The following is a 24,012-nucleotide window of genomic DNA, read 5'->3' as shown; positions in this document are numbered from 1 at the left end:
TCATTAGTGTAAAGAGTGTATAGTACAGGAGAAAGTACACAACCTTGTGGAGCACCCGTACATAGTACTCGAGTTGACGATTTGGTGTTGTTGACTTTAACATACTGGGGCCGTTGGGTTAAAAAGTTTAGAACCCATGCTTGCAAGTAAGGGCTTACATTTAAGTTTGTTTCAGTTTGTTTATCATTAGATGTGGCTGTATGGTATTGAAAGCCGAGGAGAAATCTACGAAGAGGACTCGTGCATATGTTTTGGGTATATCGAGATGCTTATAAAGCTGGTCCAAAAGCAATAGAATGGCATCCTCAGTTCCTCTAGCTGCTTTGTATGCAAATTGGTGAGGGTCTAGGCTGTTATTGACTTTTGCTACAAGTTGTTTAAGGATATATTTTTCAAAACATTTCATAACAATAGGTGTTAGTGCTACTGGGCGGAAATCATTTAAGCAATCTATTTTTGGTTTCTTAGGCACTGGTATGATTTCTGAAGTTTTCCAGATGTTTGGAATTACGCACGTTTGCAATGACTGGTTAAAGATATGACAGAAGATAGTCTAGGCCTATATAGTGTATTGAGTGTGCAGTCCATAATGACAAGACCACCCTGTTTTTTTCCCTTGCGCGTTTAACGGTTATGCAATAGTGTTAGTTGTATTTTTAGTGGTCAGACAAAATATAGCACATCGGCAAGGTTAGTCAAGCATGTATTTTACACTATGAAATAATTATACGGTCAAATGTTTCTTAAAACTCCAACAATTTCGTTTCTATTTCATTGGTTACTAGATCTAATTTTTAAACTCTAATTCTATGTCATTTAATGAGATTTTAAACTTTACCGGTTTAAGTAATTAAATTTTCCGTTATATAATAAGTTAATATAATTTTTTAAAAAAGAGTACCATTCTTTTCTAAAGGTTTTAATTGAAGGCAAAAATACAAGCACACATATTTATTTAGACATCTTTTTTTTAAATTTTATTGTGCATTAACGTTTATGTAAGAAACATATTCCTTAGTACTGATTTTATTATGGATAAATATTTCTAGGTCAACCCCGCCCCCCCCCCTAAAAAAGTTTGTTATAGTTTAATTAATTTTCTTTAGTTTAGTTTAACTATATTTTGAAATTCATGATAAAATAATAGTTTAACTACTTTATTTTAGTTGATAACTAGTTTTAGTTTAACTTTTAAAAGTTAGTATAGTTCCCATCACTACTTTTATAGAACTTCATTATGATATTATTTCTGAAAATATTGAAACCTGCCTTTTTACCTGCCTGGGTGGACCACTTCGGAGGCCGATTTTGAGTTTGTGTTTCCACACAAACTGTCTTGTTTTAATTGAACGTTTTGATTCGTAGCTTAAACAAAATAACTATACTCTAATTTTTCTAAGAAACCCTTTTTTTTCCCTGCTTAAACTTTGGCCTTAATTGTTTTTAGTTAACTTTTGCAAATCAGTCTCAACCAGGATATAAAACTTTTGAGATAACACCTACAGCCCACGTTATGCAAAAAGAGAAAGACAGGCGTAGGAATATATCAGTCCGAGTTCCGCTACACAAACGTAAACATGTGTTGTACAAGTGTGCCTGATAACAGCCCCAAACAAAGGAAAAGAATGATTATATTAGCTCTCCTGTCTTTGTTTGCATTATTTGATGATGTGAGTATCTTTAAAAATAGATAAAAACTATTGAACTAAAGTTATTTTTAGGCCTACCTGTTTTCAATATTTCCATTCTGTTTTGTCATTCTCTCTTTCCTTCTCAATTATCGCTTTCCTTATTTGTCAGTCTTTCATTATCTTCTCTTTTTTTTTAAATCTATTTTGTTAAATCTGATTGGAAATATTTTGTGTTTATGTCTAGTGTGTTGGCGACTGTGTCTGGTATGGTCAGTGTGGCTACAACCATGGATATAGACAAAAACTTAACTGTAAGTACACTGGACCACCTAAACCATTCTCTACGTGGGAAGGACTTCAAAAATTTAAAGAGTACTGCCCTAGCTTATATACAGGTGAGTGATATTAAAAGAAGCAGTTTACATCTCTGAGTGCTGGGACGAGTCCCCAAAAAGCCGCCGTGGAGTCTGGGAGTGCATGAGGCGCCCTAATCGCACTTCTCCGTGGTGGAGGCTGTCCAGGCCTGAGCAAGCTATTATAGCACAGTGCCGGACAGGCCATTGTCCTGTTGGCTCATATTTCTCACGGCTATGGTCAAATTTTGACTCTCGATGCCCCCGCTGCGGGGAAGAAGAGGAAACCGTGTCTCATATTCGTTTTGACTGCCCCAGACTTGCTGATCTCCGTCTGATCTCCGTCTCGACAGGTCTGGGAAACCAAAACTTCTCGACCTGTATGGTGACATGTATGCACAACGCAAAACAGCAGGGTTTCTGTCCAATGCTTTTGCAAGAGAGGATTTGAGCCTCTCAAGCTCTCACTCAAATGGAGTTTGATGATGACAATGACCTCTGATAAACATGTAGGCACGTATGATTGTAGAAAAACAAATTCTTTAAACATTCTTCCTTAAGCTCTTACACGTATGTCACAGACATGTTCTTTGTGTGAAACTTGTAATAGATAAAGACCTTCCTTTCGTTAAACTACTCTTATATAGCGCATTAGCTGTGGTCGGAACGATGTCGCCCACACATCAGTTCCCCCCTCTCTACGCAGCTGATGTACCCAAGCATTCATCTCACTCCCATTAGATCAGTGGTGCCCATTTCCGACACGCGAGCTATGAGTTGCATCTAAAACAAATAAAGCATTAAATTCAATAATTGAGTCCTATAGAAATGACTCCATGCGGTTTTATTATGCATTTTGGGCAGAAGTATTTAGTGTCTGGATAGCACCACTTGATAGGCCGGAAGTGTCCTACGGGCCGTAGTGTGTACATCACTGCATTAGATGATCCATAGTCGCTTCGCGACTGAAGGAGGCCATATATACATAGCGCACCATTCATGCTTGTCTATAACATGGCTCAGATCGTTAAGGTCTTCTGTGGACCTTTGGGTGGGATGGGCTGTCTGGAAGGTTTCCGTGAAGACTTCATATGTTCTGCAAAAGCTACTCAGCTCGAGTCGAGCCCCCCTTTTGATAGGTAGCCAAGCAGTTTTTTAGCCAAACATTTGATATATATTTCTAGTGGTGTTTTGAACAATGTTTTTTTAAAGCCTCACAGCCTGGGTGCTTGAAGTGATATCCGGTCTGGATAAATGAAACAACGCTTAAACTGTGCTGTGTTTTATGGCGGGCATAACCAATCAAATAAGATGTATGGGTCCATCTGCATTGCCTTTAACGCAGCGTTTGTCAAACTGTTGGGCGCGCCTCCTAAGGTGTTTAAGTTCAGATTAAGTTGTGTCTTCAAGGAAAGAAAAAAAAATTCTTTGGAGAAAAAACAATCTAAGTAAAGTTAGCATCATTACTAATGTAGTGAAAAGAAAAAAATATTCTCAAGTGAAAGGCGTCGTTTCATCTTCTAAGTAGCACTTTTAAAAATTTGTACCGCTTTCTCAGAAGTTGTCAAAAAGATCGACTTTGTTTTTTTCAATAAGACTCCTGCGTGTAACAAAAACGTCCTCGTCAAGACGTCTTAACATAAAGATGATTTTACGAACGATTATACCATTACAGGAGAATGTGTGGCTCAATGTACCTCGAATGTTCCTCGCAGTGGACCTCATTCACCAAAAAAAAAGAACGGCCACGTGATAATATTGATAAAACAACGAAAAAAAAACTGTCACGTGATAACCATTGTTGATTAAAATTAGATCGTAATTTGTATAGAAGAGATAGAGAATCACGTGGCTTAATGGTGTTTGCTTACGATTGGTGAACGAGGTCTATAAAATTTCAACCAAAATCCTTTTCACCCAAAAAAAATTAAAAAAAAAAAAATGTTAAAGGTGCAGATGTAGGTTTCAATAACAATCTCCAGCAATTACAAAAGTTAGTGGCGTGATGGGTGCCTTACTTTCAATTATTTGTACCAATTGTTTCTGTTTAGCGCAATTTCTTGAGTCACATGACACTCTTGTTAACTCTCGGACAAAGAAACAGATGAAAAGTAAAGCTACGTTACCCTTTCAAACCTTGCGAGCTCTAGAGCAGACGATCTTAAAGTCATCTGTTTCTTCGGCCACGAGTCGGGTGTCTTGTGTTGTAGCCAGCACAACTATCAAACATTTTAAGTTTAGGTACCCATTAGAGTTGGGTGGACTCAGGGGCGCCCTAAGAATCCCGAAATTCAAAATCCCAGTCGAGAAGATTCGAACCTAGGACCCTCGGTTCGAAAGCCAAGCACCTCAGCCACACCGCCCGCTATAGAAACAAAACATTTTTTTACACGTACATTTTGATTTTCGTAATTGTAAATACAAAGAAGGCATTTTGTTTTCTTTTTTTTTTTTTTTCATAAAGATCTAGAACAACAAAATGGGAAGGATTCCACAACAAAATTATTAATGCTTGGTTGACAGTAAAAACAACTTAAGCCAAATCGACGGAAATAGGACAATGAGTCAGTCTAATGACTTGAATTGTTTAAGTGATGCCACATCTGGACGAGTGTCAATAGCAATGAAGTTACGAATCGAAACAATCAAAGCTGGCAATCATTATTTTCAAGGACTTTTTAAAAAATATTTAAAAAAAAAACAAGACTCAAAAAGGCAAAATGGGCAAAGTGCTCTAGTTGTCAAAAGAATATTTCTAATTTGTCTCAAAGATAAGTCACTTGTGTTTAAAAATCTTGAAAGAGATATTACTAATCGTTTTGTCAGAAAATGCTTAGATAGTTTGAAAAATACCTCATCTGTTAAAATGTTTTACTACCCCCCCCCCATATGTTCTATGGTGCACTTATTAACACTTATTAACAAATATTTGCCTAAATTTGTCACATACAGTACCTAAATCATTCCATAATTTGGGGCCCAATATAACCTATTGACCAAGGTCAGAAAACATAAAACTTCAACTGTATAAACATAGAAGGGCTCGCAAACACCTTCCTGTACCATTGCAGTACCAAGTCAGAGGCAGACAGTGAAAGCGATGGTCAGACAACATTAAAGTACTGACAGGTCAGAGGCGTAGTGAAAGGGGACACGGGGGGCAATTTCCCTGGGTGCCACACGCAACCAGTATTTCTATGTGATGTTCATGAAAAATTGGGGGTGGGGGGTTGGGGGCGCTGATAATGTACCTTACCCTAGCCGCACGTTTTGCTCACTACGCCTCTGGGACGGGCCTATCGTTGAAGGAGATTCTAGTCCAGCGGTTCTCAACCTTTTTACAATATCCCACTCTGCCGCGACCCCCCCCCATACACACACATACAGCAATAGAAGAATAGACAATAACAATCCTTATTTTTGATGGTCTTAGGCGACCCCTGGCAAATCGTCAATCGACCCCCAAGGGGGTCGCGACCCACAGGCTGAGAACCCCTGTTCTAGTCAATGAGAAAGACAGAGAGGAATGGAGAAAGATAGTCGACAATCGTGTCTCAATGTGCGCAGAGGGGAATGGAGAAAGATGGTCGTGTCCCAATGTGCGCAGAGAGGAATGGAGAAAGATGGTCGTGTCCCAATGTGCGCAGAGAGGAATGGAGAAAGATGGTCGTGTCCCAATGTGCGCAGAGAGGAATGGAGAAAGATGGTCGTGTCCCAATGTGCGCAGAGAGGAATGGAGAAAGATGGTCGTGTCCCAATGTGCGCGACTGACTAAGGGTTAGGTGAAGATGAATCAATCGTTCTTTTTTTTTTACAATTCTATCTAAGCCATTTTTTAATGAATTATTTTTCCCCAACTAAAATGGTTTTGTTTCTCCCAATAAGGCTCAGATGTTAGAACATGTTGCTCCGATGACCAAATGTTGACACTGGACACACAAGTGAGATTCCCAAGACTACTCTTGCAACAGTGTCCGAGCTGTTTCTACAATTTTATGAACGTTTGGTGTTACTTAACGTGTGGTCCTAACCAGGTCAGTAACGCATTCTTTTCTTTCTAAAGTTATATATTAGCATCTGCAGCAACACTCTACATGTCTGGTCTGGTTTCAGGGGATCGTTTCGGAAGAGAGAAAGAGAGGCAAAGAGATAAGATAAAGAAAGAAAGAAAGAGACATGGGAAGAGTGAATGAGAGTAAAAAAATGAGAGATGATTATGGGGAAAACAGAAGGAGAGAGAAAAGAAGAGAGACAAAGAGATATTGCAGTGTAACTGAGTTGTTTATTTTCTGCGTGTGTCCAGCGTCAAAAGTTCATGTCCATAAGTGTGTGTCCGTACAACTTGAAATAATCTGTCATGTGAGACCTGGTTATGCTTGTTTACAGTTTACTTGTTGAATCAAGCCAAGATATTAGTCATGCTGATAGTATTATATCATTACAGATATAGAAAAGACAACAAAAACATAATAAAATATATGATTTTTTTTTTAAACAAAGCCTATATTGAGCATAGTTATATCAATTAGTTTAGATCAGTCATGTAATCAAATTTGTAATAGATCTAGACTTGCAGGGATACATCTATGCGATTACAAATATTTTTACCAATGTTTTGTTTAGCAAATTTAATAAAATACTCTGAAAGACACAAAAGATAAAGGCACATTCCTCGTCCCATATGATAGGACAAATTTGTACAAATACTCCTTCTTCCCTAGTGCTATTAGAGCATGGAATGAGTTGCCTGAGCTAGCCAGGAAAACCAGTGACTTGGTAGAATTTAAGTCATTGGTTAATATGCATGACTAAATGCATGACGCGTAGGACGTAATCATCTTCTTTTTTGAAGTAACGTCTGTATTATAGCTTTTTCAATACGCTACAATCCTATCACTTGTCTGGACCAGTTGGAAAGGGTGGGGGAAGAAAGAAGGGTGATCGCTCTTTAAAGCAGTAATAATATAAATAAGGGGGTAACGACCCGAATTCAAACTCATGGCTCAAGCCTCCTCAAGCCGACACTCTAACCACTCTGCTAGTGAGGAGATTATGAACTTTGTTTTTATAGTTATCTATTGTTTGTTTGAAACTTATCTATAAAGGGGACTAATTCAGCTTATACCACCCCTAGAGTCAAGTATGGTTTATTTCCTTTGAGATGCCAAACTAAATAATTAATTACCAATAGTTAATTGACTAATTGGTAATTTTTTAAAAAGATTCTTGTGTTGTCAGGTGAAAGAAATAATTATGAACATTTTCAGCTTGATCCGAGATTGGGTGTCGGAAAAATGACGTGTACAAACTTTTTACCAGACAGAGTGGATATAAACTTTGAAATAATTGGAGAGAAAAAGATAGAGAGAGGAAAAGAGAAAGAGAAAGTGGATATGAAAGAGAATGAGAAAAAAAAGTGAGAATCTAGTCCAAACTAAATTCACTTTTAAAATAGAATGTCCATTTATTATTGTGGTTATCTTGGATTATCTCTCCCTAGACCGAGTATATGTCTGTCAACGCTACTAAACCCTATGTAACCCCAAAGAATGAAACAGTTGAAGCCGTCCTCTCGGTAAACTACGCCGTAGAAACAGACTCCGCCCATGGAATGTTTAACTCTTGTCGTGATGTGCAGGTTTGTTCATTTTTGTTTCGTAATATTTATATGCAAATGCTGAAAATAAGGTTAACTCTTTCTCTCCGTAATTATTTTTCCACGTTTTGAAGGAATTCTTCATTTGTTCATTACTACTTCACTACTCCTGTTATGATTGGGCTTCAATAGCTTTGTTGTTTCTAATCAGAAAATGTTGTATTTGGTATAGAATTAAAGAGAAATGCATGCTCGTTTTATTTCATTCAAAGTCAAATTTTAAAAAGTTAAACATTAATTTAATTTAATGAGGTCAAAATCAACGATGGCATCGTCGATTAGGAGAGCAAGAGTTAAGCCTTTGCCTACCATGTAGCCTTTATGTAGTCTATATGCGGCATGCTATGTATAGCCCGAATCTATCCTATGTCCAGCATTAGATTAAGCCACTATGACTGTAGGTCTTGATAAATTAAAATTATGCATATGAATACCCTGTAGGTTGCCTCTAATCACCTTGTAATGTTACAGAAAAAAAAAAGGTAAAACCTTTATGGCCATGTGACTTTTTTGAAGCCAAAGCAATAGTAGATATTTTTTGTAGGCTAGAGAGGGTGGTGGGGGGTATGTGAAACTAGTTAGTAAAAATTGTGCTATATTAATTGACAGTCATACGACAACTCACGTGCCTTGTCCTTCATGTGTGGTGAAGATGCAGAGACATGCACACCTCAGAGATGGCTGGACTACATGGGAAATAGCTCGAAGAGCGAAGCCCCATTTGACATTTATTTTAGCCTTTCAAGCAGAAATGTCACCATTAACAGTAAGTATCGTTCATCTCAATGTATGCAGCAGATGGTCAAGGAAGAGAGTGTTGGTGCCTTGTCTTTAAGCATACTCTCAATAGCTACCACTACCTACCAATATAGAAAAAAAAAGTCCGTTTATACCATAGATATATCATTCAAGTGTAAGGTATAATCATAGACCTTAACCATTCATTATCTGGTACAGTACCCTAATAAGCAGCAGCGGAACAAGACCTGCCCCAAAGATTCTTAACTTATGTGTTCGATATATAGTCCTAGCAATGCCGTGTGGTATCGCAAAAAATAAAAAGGAGGATTTAATATGGCTCCTTCTGTGACGGGGCAGAATCTGGAGTGACTGATCAAGCCAATCCTGGAGCGGCAGAGTTTGCCACAGTTCGTGCATGTATATGCATCTGTCCTAATGCTGGCTGACAGGGCAGCTTTCTTTTTCTTTCTCTTGACTGGTGCAGCTTCGTTTCCATTGCTGTCTGGTCTTGGGCTATCTCCTCCCACATACTTTGTTCGATGCCCGTGGTTCTCATGTCTCGCTTGCAGACATCTCTGTAGGTTAGTCTTAAGCGGCCCTTGGGTCTGACCTCCTCCGCAAGCTTAGCGTATAGGATGTCTTTATGAATTCTTCCATCTGACATGCGATTGACATGTACGAGCCAGCGTAGTCTTCTCTGTGTCAGAAGAGCATAGATGCTGTGCATACTGGCCCATATCACAGAAAAAACAAGGTTACAAAAGACAGTTTGTGTGGAAACACTAACTCAAAATCAGCCCCCGAAAAGGTCCATCCAGGCAGGCTTCAATATTTTCAGAAAGAACATGCAAATGAAATTATATCAAAGACAAATGAGAGATAAGAATGGAGAAAGAAGGTTAACAGATCTTGTGTAGTGCCCCAACGGTCCCGCAGATCAAAGGATAGGTGAAAGTGAATGTAAAGTTAGATGTGAACCTGGCCTAACTAGTTCCCCTTTTAGACCTTGTGGTCTATAGGACAGATGATGTAAAGTTCATCTGTTTTTGTGACCTACGATTAGCGAGGGTGTCATGTAGTCAGTACAACGACCAACCGCCTATACTTTTCCCCAACTAATGTCAGGTACCCATTAGAGCTGAGTGGACTCAGAGGCGCCCAAAGATTCCAAAGTTGAAAATCCCAGTCTTCACCAGGATTTGAACCCGGACCCCCAGTTCGGAAGCCAAGTGCTTTACCGCTCAGCCACCGCGCCTCCCTTGGCCTAACTAATGTCTTATAATTGATCCAATTGTTTTGAAAAGGCTCAATCTCTTATTCGAATCCTCAAAAAAAAAAAAATTTCCGCAATAAAAAAAAAATGTTCATAAAAATAAAGTTTATAAGATTACTAATCATTTTAAATTAGGTCTAACTTATAATGCATACTAATTAGCTTTTTCTCTTTAAAAAGCTGCTTGCATAACTGATTTTAAAAATTAGATTTTTCGCTTTCAGAAAAAAAAAAGTAGCCATTGCATCAGAACTTTGAATGGTCCAAAATATTGTGATGTCGGATTTTCAATATCTTTTCTTGTTTACGAGATCTAAACGGGACAGACGGACAGACGGTCAGACGGACAGACATTTCGCACAAAACTAATAACGTCTTTTCCCCTTTCGGGGGCCGCTAAAAATGGATAGTAGTTTTCACATTTGTATTCATAAAAATTCCATTTAATAAGAAGAAAGAAGTAAAAGAACAGAAAGTTCCTGCTTTTAGCCTTACCTAACTAATAACAGTATCTTTGTTCATCATAAAAGCTAGTTCTTCTTCAATAGATAACACTACCGAAACTAAGAGTCTTTCCTGGCCCATTTAATAGTTTGTTTTTAATTAATTGTTAATTTTGTAAATTTTGAAAAGCTCCTTTCAGCGGAAGCTGTACTAACGGGTAGGCTGCATTTATTTAAAAAGAAATTAGAATGACAATTTGAATATGTTTAGATTTCTTATAACTTATTTTCTGCTATGTGTCGAAGAAGCTGCTTAACATTTTTAACACAATTTTGTAGATTAGGGATTAAGTTTTGTAATCTATCAAATAATTCCGAATATTGAAAGTCACTGCTCGAGTCAATAGCAGGACAGTGTGTCAATTTTGACAGTTCTTTAATATTTCGATTTTGGAAAACTTGTAAACTTATTAAATCGTGAGCAAACCCACATTTTCACAATGTTGATTTAATGATTTCATATTGTTTACTACCCATGTTCTGCTATAGGCCGGTGTGCATAGTACGAATAACCATTCCACAGTTGCGCTGGGTCCGATACTTATCCCGCATGAGAAACGTTCGCATGTCATAGGCGGATCTTCTTTGGAGAGATTAATGGAGGACGGCGTAACAGAGGTTTCCCCCGTAAGCGTTATAAAGATCAACTCAGGCGCCATTTCGCCCTCACTGGCATAGAAGAAAGTAGCTGGCAGCAGGTGGCCTTAGAAAGAGACAGTTGGAGAGCTTTCACAAAGGCTGCGGGACACACATTTGAGACGGAAAGAAAACGTAATTGGACCACCGGCGGACAACGGATCTGTCTGGTCTACATGCGGAAAAAAATGTAGGTCGCAGCTGGGTTTGCGTATTCATGTGAAACACTGCAACCATTCTTTAACATAGGAATCAAAGACATTGCCCTTACTGTTATTATTATATTGTTTATAAAAGAATAAATAATATGCCGAAACAAATATATTTTATTCTGGCACTGAGGGGATTTCAATGATTAATGGAACATCTTTTTTTATTCTTGGAAAGCGTGGTCGAGAGGCTAAGTACGCCTACCTATGAAGGGGGCTCGAGGTTCGAGCAGAGTTGTTTTTTTCTGATTGCCTAAGACAACACACAAAAAAAACTTCTCCCAGATACCTCCTGCTCCCCCACATACACACTGATCCACAAATGAGGTTGGACCAAAATGCTATAAGTCTGAAAGTAGCGCTATATAAAAACTATAATTTAATTTTAATAAAACATCCTTTTTCTTCTAGGCTATTTTATTTTTAAATAATTCACAATTTCTTTTTTTTCCGATAAATTAACAAGATTGAAATTTAAAATTTTCGAATCAATTTAAATGTAGCCTCCTTCAGTCGCGAAGCCACTATGGACCATCTTGGTGAGATGAATGCCTGGGCATTAGCTGTGGTCGGAACGATGTCGCCCACACATCAGTTTCCCCCCTTCTCCACGCAGCTAATGTATTACATTACCGTAGATGGTGCTATACTAAAATGCATACAGATGCTTAAAAGCAGTGCTTAACGGAACTTGTACAGGTAGCCATAATTTGCATATTATATTGACACGTGATAACGACTCATCATCTCCAGGAATGTTTTCAACCATTTTTAGTCAGAACAACTAACAAAAAATAATGTTCGTTTTCAAAATCAATTCCTTCCCCATGGAGCTGGTGGTGGTTTATATTGTCTCTTTACTTCCAATGAAATTTGGCTCACATCTTTTCATTTTGAGCTCAACTTCAGTGAGAATTACTTGTATCTCTGTCACAGATACCGTCCTCGTGCCTTTGGACATGAAGCCAGTTCCTTGTTATAAAGCTGTGTCCAGCACTTCTAAGCCCTGTAGGTGTACGGATTGTCCTAAGGCGTTGTGTGAATTTGTCTTACCCACAGTCTCGTAAGTACAAAGAGATTTTTTTTAGCTTACTTAAAGTTTCAGTTAGTGATTTCCTTTTTTTTACAAAGCTTATAATACCTGACTCCGTCTGTTTGTCTGTCTGGGTGGAATCTTTTACGCGTCATTTCTACCACTTTCCATTCTTGGATCAAGTTGAAACTATTGCACAAATATTCATTGTCGCTGACAACACACGAATCCATCCAAAATGTAATCAATTAGTTAATCATTTATTCGTAATGGATTTATTTTGTTTTAAAAAAATATAATGTACTGAGATAAGGGGAGATAAGCCTTTTGTAGAGCATTGGTTGGCTAAACATTTTCTGTAGATATAAAACCTCATATTTTTATAATTATATAGCTCAGTGGCTAACGCGTCGGCTTTCCATTTTGGAGGTTCGAGACCTGGACTTCGAATGCCGACACTAGCAACTTTATTTTTAAAACGCTTTTGAAAAAAAGCAGCATTGGAACTTTCTACCAGATCCCCCCCCCCCTCCATTGTCCACAAAAGTGACTGGACCATAGAACAATGAGCATTCTTTAAGCATGGATGTTGCGCTAAACAAAAAGCAATTCATAAAATATTTCCAATCGCACTAAATGTATTATTGTTAGTCTACATCTGTTTAAAAAAAAATTAATTACATTATTGATTCCAAATAATTTATACCATTTCACTCAAAATAAGCTTTGTTTTTACAAAAATTTTTTTTTTTTTTAATTTTACTTCTTTCAGCCCATTGTTCCGTACAGAAAACATTATCATCAGGCGGCCCAAGAACTCAACACGTGTGCCTTGGAAAAATAAAAACTTCACTAGTATATTTGATATCACTTTTATGCATCAGGTAACTACACTCTATAACTTTTCGGTGTCAGGTAATTTGACACTAGTATATTGTATTTACCTTTTCTGTGTCAGATAACTTAATTCGAGAATATTGGATTTAATTTTCATACACTGGGTAACTTTAACGACAGGAAATTAGCTATGAATTAATATATTAGCATGTTTTATCCCATGTTTGTTTGTTTTTTTTTGAGGTTTTTTTTCTATCTTATCTTATATAATACAGACGTTACTTCAAAAAAGAAGATGATTACGTCCTACGCGTCATGCATTTAGTCATGCATATTAACCAATGACTTAAATCCGAGTTCAAACCCTCCCAGTTTCTCTCAGCTATTCTGCTGATTTGGACTAGGGCTTCATTTCGAAACATCTGAAATTTATAAAACAATACAAAATCACCACATAATCTTTCTGCTTTTTTTAAATAAATAAATGTTTCAGATACTGGATCTACGTCTGTCTAGTACAAATCTAACTGCTGCGTCTTTCTTTTTTCCTAAGCGTTACCTATATCTAAGAGAAGATAACTCAGGTGGACAAGATCTAGCAGACTATAAAACTAGCTGACAAGGACACGCATTATTTAATATAAATGAGAAAAGTCTGTAAGCCTACTTCCCCTTCTCATATCGCTTTGTCTGTTGGATTGTTGGAGCACCACATATGACCTGTCGATTGTCTTTCTCTATTCTTCTTTTTCCTTGACTTGAAGATTAGAATTTCTTTCAATGACGGGCCCGCCCATTCTTTGATGTCTTCCGGGACTCTTCCCACCGTTTTCTCTGCCTCTTCTTCTTTTGTCCGGTATGGTTCCTGCAGGAAGCTCTTTGCTGACCGTTGTTAGCAGGTTATCGTATAGCCCATTGTGATCATGTAGAATTTTGCTCGTTTATCTAATTATTAGGATACAAAAAAAAAAACACCAGAAAGAGCCTAATCTATTGCAATAAGAAAATTTATATATAATAGAATGGCTTCCTTGTCGAGTGAAATTTGTTGATTCGGAACATTAAGACGATAGTCCCGAGTTCAAACCCTCCCAGTTTCTCTCAGCTATTCTGCTGATTTGGACTAGGGCTTCATTTCGAAACATCCGAAATTTTTAAAACAATACAAAATCACCACATAATCTTTCTGCTTTTTTTAAATAAATAAATGTTTCAGATACTGGATCTACGTCTGTCTAGTACAAATCTAACTGCTGCGTCTTTCTTTGAATAAACTATTTCAGATCCTGGACCTACAGCTGTCAATCACAAATCTTACTGCTGAATACAGAAATGAGAACATCACACTAGAAGATATCTGTTATGCTCCGCTGAGACCTGACAACAACAATTGTACCGTAATGAGCATATTCAACTACTACCAAAACTCTCATGAGATGCTAGACAAGGTAGTCATGGATGACTATGGCTGGTTTGTGGTGGCCAACTATCTGGACCATTTTCTTTACTGTGTCTGGTAAGTTTGTCATGTTTTAGCTTTCGTAACAAAATAGTTGCTTTTTATAAAAAAAAATCAAACAAAGCATTAGGGCTTATTAAAAAGAAATTTCTATAAATCAAATAAGAACATAAAACTAAAATTTTATTTAACCTTGGTTAGGCCAATAATAGAATGTGCATCCTTCGTTTGGGACCCCTCAACTCAAGAAAACATTAAGAAACTGGAATAGACACAAAATAGAGCAGTGAGATTCATAACAAACGAATATTCACATTTGACTAGAGTAACACCTTTAGTAAAATCACTAAATTTAGAAAGCCTTCAGGACAGAAGACTCAAAAGTAAAGTAGCAATTATACATAAAACACTGAACCATAATCTTCAAATACAAAAACAGAATTTAATAAAATACTCTGAAAGACACAAAGATAACTAAACATTCCTCGTTCCATATGCTAGGACAAATTTGTACAAATACTCCTTCTTCCCTAGTGCTATTAGAGCATGGAATGGGTTGCCTGAGCTAGCCAGAAAATCAGTGACTTGGCAGAATTTAAGTCATTGGTTAATATGCACGACTAAATGCATGACGCGTAGGACGTAATCATCTTCTTTTTTGAAGTAACGTCTGTATTATATAAGATAAAAAGACTGGGTTGTTAGCCCTGCGTACAACCATCTTGAGGTAGGTCCTTTAAGTTCTATGGATATCTTCTTTTTTTGGGTAAGATGCCCTAGAAACAAAAAACCAAAAGGCAGGCCCCTCAAAGGCAAACCACGAATATGATGGCTTCAGATGTAGAGGCAGAACTACAACAACTCAAAAAGTTCAGGTATGGAGATGAAAAACTCAAGAGGTTTCGCTTTGGAAGGGCTCTCCTTGGGCTGTAGCACCACTGGGATGGATCACAAATTGTCTCCAGTATTTTTGTGAATTTTCGATAGCATGACTAGTATTGGCTAGGGAAATAGGTAAGGGGTACGGGACACGGGGCAAGTGTATGGGGTATGACGAGCCGTGCCAGGCGGTGGGCTAAAGTTTTCTAAACTACTTTTTTTTTTCACTGAAAGAGACAAGGATTCAAACTTTGCAATTTAGGGTCTTTAATAACTAACTTCTCTACTTAGTCACATTACCATGGTTTCTCTTATCCCTTAAGATCATCATCATAAGACTTTGAGTGAGGGCTTGAGAGGTTCAAATCCTCTCTCGCAAAAGCCCTGGACAGAAACCCTGCTGTTTTGCGTAGTGCATGAATGTCACCATGCCGTTTGAGATTTCCCAGACCTGTCATGAGGGAGGTCAGTAAGTCAGGGGCAATCCAAATTCTGCCTAGTCACTGGTTTTCCTGGCTGGCTCAGGCAACCCATTCCATGCACTAATAGCACAAGGGAAGAAGGAGCATGTGTAGAAATTTGTCCTAGCATAAAAATGAATAACTTGACACTTGCTTACTTGTGCACTAGATACACCACAAAAAGCAACTAGCTATTGATTGTGTTTTCCGCTTTGTAGGAAAATCTTCAATAGAGTTTAATTATTTTTCTTTTCACTTTTCAAAGCATTGTAGAATTGAATTAAGAATCAACATGTAAAGAAACACCAGATTGGTGTGAATAACTTTCTGTGTTCCAATCTTCAATAAAGATATTTATGCACATGCGCGGCAAAATTATAGAATTGACATTTCTCAGAAGCTTAAATTCCATTAGACCGCTGCCTGGTTCGGTTGTCTCAATGGTCCCGGGTTCATGACTAGATTAATGACGCGTAGGACGTAATCATCTTTTTTGAAGTAACGTCTGTATTTTATAAGATGACATAAGATATATGAAAAATACTTGTGTACTTTTGAGCCCAGCAGATTCCACTTTTCTAAGCTTGAACACAAAGTAATGTCAATAGGAAGGAAGCATTAGACTTTCCCTCCATGACTTTAATTTATTTAAATAAATGGTCAATTAACTAAGGGATAGGGGGTTTAGGGTTAATAAAGGAGTTCTTCTACGTAGATGAACTGCCACGCATTGAAACTATCGCTCAATTCTTTAAATTATTTTCTAGGCAACAGTCCATTTCAAATTAGCGTCCTCCAGATTGTTTAGCTGGTGGTGGACATTTTAAAGATAAATTAACCAATGTCAAGGACGCTTTATTGAATGTCCATGTAGCCAACTAAGAAAAGAAATGTAAGCTACAAATAGAAGAGCTTAGAAAATTTGATTCTACAGTTCCAAAGCGTGCACACACACACAAAAATCAAGAATATATTTAATTAAAATTTTGGTTTAAAGCTAATTCGGCATACTTTCTTTTCAAATTGTACCTTTAGGGATCCTGCTGCTCTGGCAGACACGACAAAGCTCAGTATACCTTGCTTGGGGACTTTTGGTGGACCAGTCTATCCTTCGCTTGCATTACGTGACTATCTGGGTAAGGAATTTTTTTAAAGCCTCTAAGCTTAGGTGCGAATTATCAAACCCAAGCAATTAATCACATGATAGGAAAAAAAATAAAAATTTTAGGCTCAGCTTTTGAATAAATGGTCTACCATCAGCTGATAGTTCATGTCATGTTGGATGTGGGTGGTAAGTACTATTGTGAACATTCGGACATAATGTTTGATGATAACAATAACGGAGCGTATTTGAAAAAAAAACCATTTGAATTTAAGAACCAGCAAGAAATCTTCTTTAAAAAAGATCTAATTTATTTATTGATTCAAATTAAAATCGTAAAAATTAATATCTATGGCATGTTGTGTTTTGCTGAATTATAAATCTCCCTTCGCAATAACAATAGGCCACTCCGAACAGGGATAAGGTTATCCTACAGGGATAAGGTTATCTTCTATGAACTATCATATGGATATTTGGAAGAATTAAATTGGATTGATGTTCGTGTTCTTTTGTTTAACGTGTTCCGTCATAATGGAATCCACCTTGTTGATGTCCAAGAGCTGAGCCGAAGGCTCTTCGATCCCTAAGTTTGAAAAAAAAACCCTGTTTGGACGCCAAACAGTAAAAAAAAAAAAAAAAACCTGTGAGAACACAGTTCTGTTTGAGAGAGACCCGAGTCAATGCCTATGTAAAACATTGCTGTTTCCAATGCCTTTGGCCCCCGACGCATGCCTGGCTGCACATGGCCAAAGGCCGAGGGCACCAGGAGCCTCCGCCATTTTCCTTCGTTGTACCAAGCTAACTGTGCGGGACCCGCCATTTATGTAACGGTCCCTTTGAGGAACAGCGCATGGATGTGGGACGTGTTCGTGGGGACTTTTTTACAACCCCGCCCGTACAATGGGTGGACTCTCGTCTACCCGTGGGCATCCCCACGGGAGTCTTGTGTTGCTACCCATTTAGCCTAGCCACTTCCTCTAATGGCCGTTTCCACGCGAGCGCCACGATGAGGCAGGGCAACGTGCTCGCGTAATTGAATCCACACGTTCTTACACTCTGGCATTCTGGAGTCGTCTTACTCTCTGCAATAACACATAAATACATCTCCTAGGACACACATACACACACACACACACACAAACGCACCATAAAACTAATTAACTTTTACTGATAATGAACTTTAATTAACTTCCTTATTTTTCGAATATGTTTAAGGCCAAGAATACTGGACAGCCAAAGCGTTGGTCATCACGTTTGATGTGCTCAACAGTAAAAAAGTCAAGGCCTGGGAGAAGACCTTTTACGCCTTCATGAAAGAGTACAAGACTTTAAATAAAGACCTGGACATCACCTACTTCTCAAAGGTTACAACTCCTTCCTACTTGGTTCACCTGGAAATAATATACGGTCAATATTATGATAAGAACATTTACAAGCATAACCAGTGGATATATATATATATATAGAGAGAGAGAGAGAGAGAGACAGACAGAGACAGACAGACAGACAGATAGATAGATAGATAGATAGATAGATAGATAGATAGATAGATAGATAGATAGATAGATAGATAGATAGATAGATAGATAGATAGATAGACAAATTGCTATGGATGGGTGGATGGATGGGTGGGTGGGTAAGGTGGATGGATGGGTGGGTGGGTAAGGTGGATGGATGGATGGGTGGGTGGGTAAGGTGGATGGATGGGTGGGTGGGTAAGATGGGTGGATGGATGGGTGGGTGGGTAAGGTGGATGGATGGGTGGATGGATGGGTGGGTGGGTAAGGTGGATGTGTGGATGGATGGGTGGGTGGGTAAGGTGGATGGATGGATGGGTGGGTGGGTAAGGTGGATGGGTGGGTGGATGGATGGGTGGGTGGGTAAGGTGGATGGATGGGTGGGTAAGGTGGATGGATCGGTGGGTGGGTAAGGTGGATGGGTGGATGGATGGGTGGGTGGGTAAGGTGGATGGATGGATGGGTGGGTGTGTAAGGTGGATGGATGGATGGATAGAAAAGAAAACTTACTTTTAAATAACCTACAATTCCTTCTTTATGCAGTTGACCAACCCTTGGGGCTTTTCAGGATGAGCCTTTTTTTTTTATTATTGCATCCTGCGCATCAAACACTCACATAATATTTTGGTCGAACCCCACCCCACCCCCCTTCCTTTTTAACTCTCCACTAACATCATTTTGACCCATGATTTACAGTATGTTACCTCGTCTCAATAATACATAGCCTACTTCTGGCTTGAGAATTCTCGTTTCACATTTGTAGCTTTCCCCATCATCACCCCTAACAAAATAATTTTACATACAATCACTTCTCTTCGGCTTCTTGATTCAATATTTAAGAATTTCATAATTCTGTGTCGGGTCGGATCTCTTTATGTGTTATCCCTCTGGAGTTGTAGATTGCTCTCTTACAAAGTCGAAAGACCCCCCGCGGACCCATTTGAGGGGTCCTTCAGATGAATGTCCTAATTTATTTATTTATTTTTTACTTTAAATATTACGCCACTGCCATGTAATCTTGCTATTCACATGGTGTCAAAAATACTAGAAAGCATTGATCTAGGTCAGTGGTTCCCAAACTTTTTTGTCTCGTAGACCCCTTGCCATGTTTTCTGGTTTTCGGTAGACCCCCTGCTTAACTTATACCGGTACTGCAATTTTGCAAATTCACCAACTCCATTTTTTAAAAGTAATTTCTAGCTGTCATGAGTAAAAAAATAAATAAGTAATTTAGAGCTACTTTGTAAGTTAGAGAAATCTATCTTTTTTATTATTAAATTCAAATTTATACCAATTAAAATAACAATTGATATGTATTACTGAAACCACCAAACACACTGGAAATTTGTGTTGTTGTTTGTTTGTTTTTTGTTTTTTTTTTTGCAGGGTCATCATCCGTTGCTACGGATATTATGTTTCATATAGGAATATGTTGTTCTATGAAGTAGTTCTTCAAACGATAAATATCAATTAATTAATTAATTTGTCTTAAGTATCACTGCAAAAGTTTTCGTAAAGAGCAGTTTCTTGTGTATTTCTTCATCTTTCACATCTGGCTCAACTATTGGGTCAGCGGAACTGTTTTCTCAAACAGGAGAAGCAGCGAAGTAACGGGCGTCCAAACCAGTAAGCTTTGGGCAGGAGGGACTCATTAGCCTTGGCTTGCAGCCCATCTAGCAGGGGTAAAACTGAATTCAAACCTCTGCTGCCTTGCAGATATACCCAAACATGGGAACTGTTTTGTGGGTCAACCTCGAGGAAAAATAAGGAGCATATGACCCTTAGGCAGTATGCAGCACACAGCGCTACACTCAGTCAGAGCCTGTGAGGCCATTGATCCCAAACTGTATATGTTGTTTGCAAAGAATTACATATAACTCAAACCACAGATGTGCCTACTGTATTGTTGCTTAAAGAAATGTGTTTAAAATAATATCAAATGAACGTTTGTGTAAAACAGTTTTTAGAACTACTATAACAGCTGGTAAAATCAATCTTTTATCTATTGTTTTCCGTATTCGGCTATATGTAAAGAGATCTTGTAAGACGCTCACAAACCACCATCTTCTCTATATGGTGTTGAAGAGAGATTTTGTGGGTCTAATTGTGAACTTTATCTTTGAGAGTTCGAAAGTTTTTCAAACCTTTTTCTTTTTATCAGGGTGACATCGTCTCAATTGATCTTCCAATGTAATTAGTTTAATATCGTCATAAAAAGTCACTTAGGCAACCGCATGTTTGACAAGGGCGTCCAAACCAGTAAGCTTTGGGCAGGAGGGACTCATTAGCCTTGGCTTGCAGCCCATCTAGCAGGGGTAAAACTGAATTCAAACCTCTGCTGCCTTGCAGATATACCCAAACATGGGAAATGTTTTGTGGGTCAACCTCGAGGAAAAATAAGGAGCATATGACCCTTAGGCAGTATGCAGCACACAGCGCTACACTCAGTCAGAGCCTGTGAGGCCATTGATCCCAAACTGTATATGTTGTTTGCAAAGAATTACATATAACTCAAACCACAGATGTGCCTACTGTATTGTTGCTTAAAGAAATGTGTTTAAAATAATATCAAATGAACGTTTGTGTAAAACAGTTTTTAGAACTACTATAACAGCTGGTAAAATCAATCTTTTATCTATTGTTTTCCGTATTCGGCTATATGTAAAGAGATCTTGTAAGACGCTCACAAACCACCATCTTCTCTATATGGTGTTGAAGAGAGATTTTGTGGGTCTAATTGTGAACTTTATCTTTGAGAGTTCGAAAGTTTTTCAAACCTTTTTCTTTTTATCAGGGTGACATCGTCTCAATTGATCTTCCAATGTAATTAGTTTAATATCGTCATAAAAAGTCACTTAGGCAACCGCATGTTTGACAAGGGCGTCCAAACCAGTAAGCTTTGGGCAGGAGGGACTCATTAGCCTTGGCTTGCAGCCCATCTAGCAGGGGTAAAACTGAATTCAAACCTCTGCTGCCTTGCAGATATACCCAAACATGGGAAATGTTTTGTGGGTCAACCTCGAGGAAAAATAAGGAGCATATGACCCTTAGGCAGTATGCAGCACACAGCGCTACACTCAGTCAGAGCCTGTGAGGCCATTGATCCCAAACTGTATATGTTGTTTGCAAAGAATTACATATAACTCAAACCACAGATGTGCCTACTGTATTGTTGCTTAAAGAAATGTGTTTAAAATAATATCAAATGAACGTTTGTGTAAAACAGTTTTTAGAACTACTATAACAGCTGGTAAAATCAATCTTTTATCTATTGTTTTCCGTATTCGGCTATATGTAAAGAGATCTTGTAAGACGCTCACAAACCACCATCTTCTCTATATGGTGTTGAAGAGAGATTTTGTGGGTCTAATTGTGAACTTTATCTTTGAGAGTTCGAAAGTTTTTCAAACCTTTTTCTTTTTATCAGGGTGACATCGTCTCAATTGATCTTCCAATGTAATTAGTTTAATATCGTCATAAAAAGTCACTTAGGCAACCGCATGTTTGACAAGGAAGAAAAGAATCCCAATTTTAAATAATCAACGCTGTACAATCTATATTTCTTTTTGTTACATGTAGAAAAAATTAAGCTATTTAAATAAGTATTGAAATTAAATATAACAAATTTTGTTTTGAATAGCAGGATAAATATTGATAGGATTAGCTAAGGTGCAAATCATACATTAGTGTAGAAAGTAATTACATTGATGAGAAGTAAAAATTAAAGTCACGACCTGCTTAAATTAAATCCATTTTCGTAGACCCCCATGGACATCTCATAGACCCCCAATTTATTTTTTCACTTTCGTAGACCCCTTGGAACTCTTCGTAGACCCCTGGGGGTCTATATAGACCACTTTGGGAATCACTGATCTAGGTGATGTTATAGACGCCTTTGCTGCACAGAAAGCACGACGTTAGGCGATATGAGTTGAGATTTTTCACTTGTACATTATCTCGCCAATAAACAACAGCATTATTTATTAAAAGAGTCTTAATGAATATTTTTATGTTAGTTTAACTTCTATATTGTACCAATTTTAATTTTGATTTTAGACATATATTTATTAATTACATTATCTCTAGTCATGATGTCAAATCTAGAAAAGCCCTAGCTACGCCACTGCTCTTAACCAAAATTTCTAATTTCTTTTTTAACCGACTGTCAAAATTTCTTGAAAAATCATTTTTGAGCCGTTTTCCAAAAAAAAACCTCTCCAGTGTCTAGGTTCGAGTTTCCATGAGAAAGTTTGCAAGCTAATAAGAGGATTTGTATAAAATAGATTTAATAAGCGTTTCTCAATCTTCTACTAGTAAACCTCTTCCCCCCCCCCAACCCCCCAACTAAGCCAGCTACGGTTGATTGAAGGTAAGGGCTTGGAAAAAGGTGGTAAATGGAAGGTCTATAGCTTCAAAAGTCTGAGAATTTGCGAGTCTTTCTACTCTCAGTTGACATATCATATTATTGTTTAGAAATGTAATGATAAGCATTGGGCTGTCTACACAAAACCCTCGTTGATTATGGACCACAAAAATTGGGTCCTCCACTACCAATTTCTTTCTCCAATAATCCTTTTACAATCGCTAGCATCGCACTCCAGTCTCCATCTTCTTTCTCCAATAATCCTTTTACAATCGCTAGCATCGCACTCCAGTCTCCATCTTCTTTCTCCAATAATCCTTTTACAATCGCTAGCATCGCACTCCAGTCTCCATCTTCTTTCTCCAATAATCCTTTTACAATCGCTAGCATCGCACTCCAGTCTCCATCTTCTTTCTCCAATAATCCTTTTACAATCGCTAGCATCGCACTCCAGTCTCCATCTTCTTTCTCCAATAATCCTTTTACAATCGCTAGCATCGCACTCCAGTCTCCATCTTCTTTCTCCAATAATCCTTTTACAATCGCTAGCATCGCACTCCAGTCTCCATCTTCTTTCTCCAATAATCCTTTTACAATCGCTAGCATCGCACTCCAGTCTCCATCTTCTTTCTCCAATAATCCTTTTACAATCGCTAGCATCGCACTCCAGTCTCCATCTTCTTTCTCCAATAATCCTTTTACAATCGCTAGCATCGCACTCCAGTCTCCATCTTCTTTCTCCAATAATCCTTTTACAATCGCTAGCATCGCACTCCAGTCTCCATCTTCTTTCTCCAATAATCCTTTTACAATCGCTAGCATCGCACTCCAGTCTCCATCTTCTTTCTCCAATAATCCTTTTACAATCGCTAGCATCGCACTCCAGTCTCCATCTTCTTTCTGTATTGTAAATTACTTTTTTTTTCACACTTCGAAATGTTAATAGATTTTTACTGCGTTTCTCTTCAAAATTGACAGGGTCCAAGAATAATGTCAGGTCTGAATGATGGCGCCGCCATGAAGACATAAAGAATAAAGAAGACATATGCAAAGAAACAAAAGAATATGTACATCCAAAATTTTTCTCATTTTTAAATGAGTCAGTTAACCTTTTAACCATGGTGTTCTACATATATACATATGAGAGATAGCGTGAGAGAGAGAGATAAAGAAAACAACAGAATGAACGGGCTAGTTTGCTTTAAAGAAAAACATTTAAAATATGTTATTGTTGTTTTTTTTTTAAACAAAGTTTATATTTAGTGCAAATGTATTAATTAGTTTGGATCAGTGATGTAATTAAATTTGTAATAGATTTAGACCCACTGTAATAAATCTGTGCGATTAGAAATATTTTTA

At 37.9% G+C, this 24,012-nt stretch overlaps 1 protein-coding gene across 1 annotated transcript; it reads left to right on the top strand.

Moving 5' to 3' along the window:
* Positions 1-1,484: 1,484 nt before the first annotated feature.
* On the top strand, positions 1,485-24,012 carry LOC106066886 (NPC intracellular cholesterol transporter 1-like). The gene is made up of 11 exons (XM_056015871.1): positions 1,485-1,670; positions 1,876-2,026; positions 5,870-6,018; positions 7,485-7,622; positions 8,250-8,406; positions 11,939-12,065; positions 12,808-12,919; positions 14,156-14,388; positions 16,707-16,807; positions 17,989-18,137; positions 23,632-24,012. Exons 1-11 carry the CDS (start codon positions 1,578-1,580, stop codon positions 23,680-23,682), a joined length of 1,461 nt encoding a protein of 486 aa, XP_055871846.1. The 5' UTR covers positions 1,485-1,577; the 3' UTR covers positions 23,683-24,012.

The sequence above is a fragment of the Biomphalaria glabrata genome, chromosome 17, assembly GCF_947242115.1.
Source record: "Biomphalaria glabrata chromosome 17, xgBioGlab47.1, whole genome shotgun sequence".
NCBI classification, from domain to species: Eukaryota; Metazoa; Mollusca; class Gastropoda; family Planorbidae; genus Biomphalaria; species Biomphalaria glabrata.
Note: the sequence above shows the minus strand (reverse complement) of the source record. Positions and strands in the feature narration are given on the sequence as shown.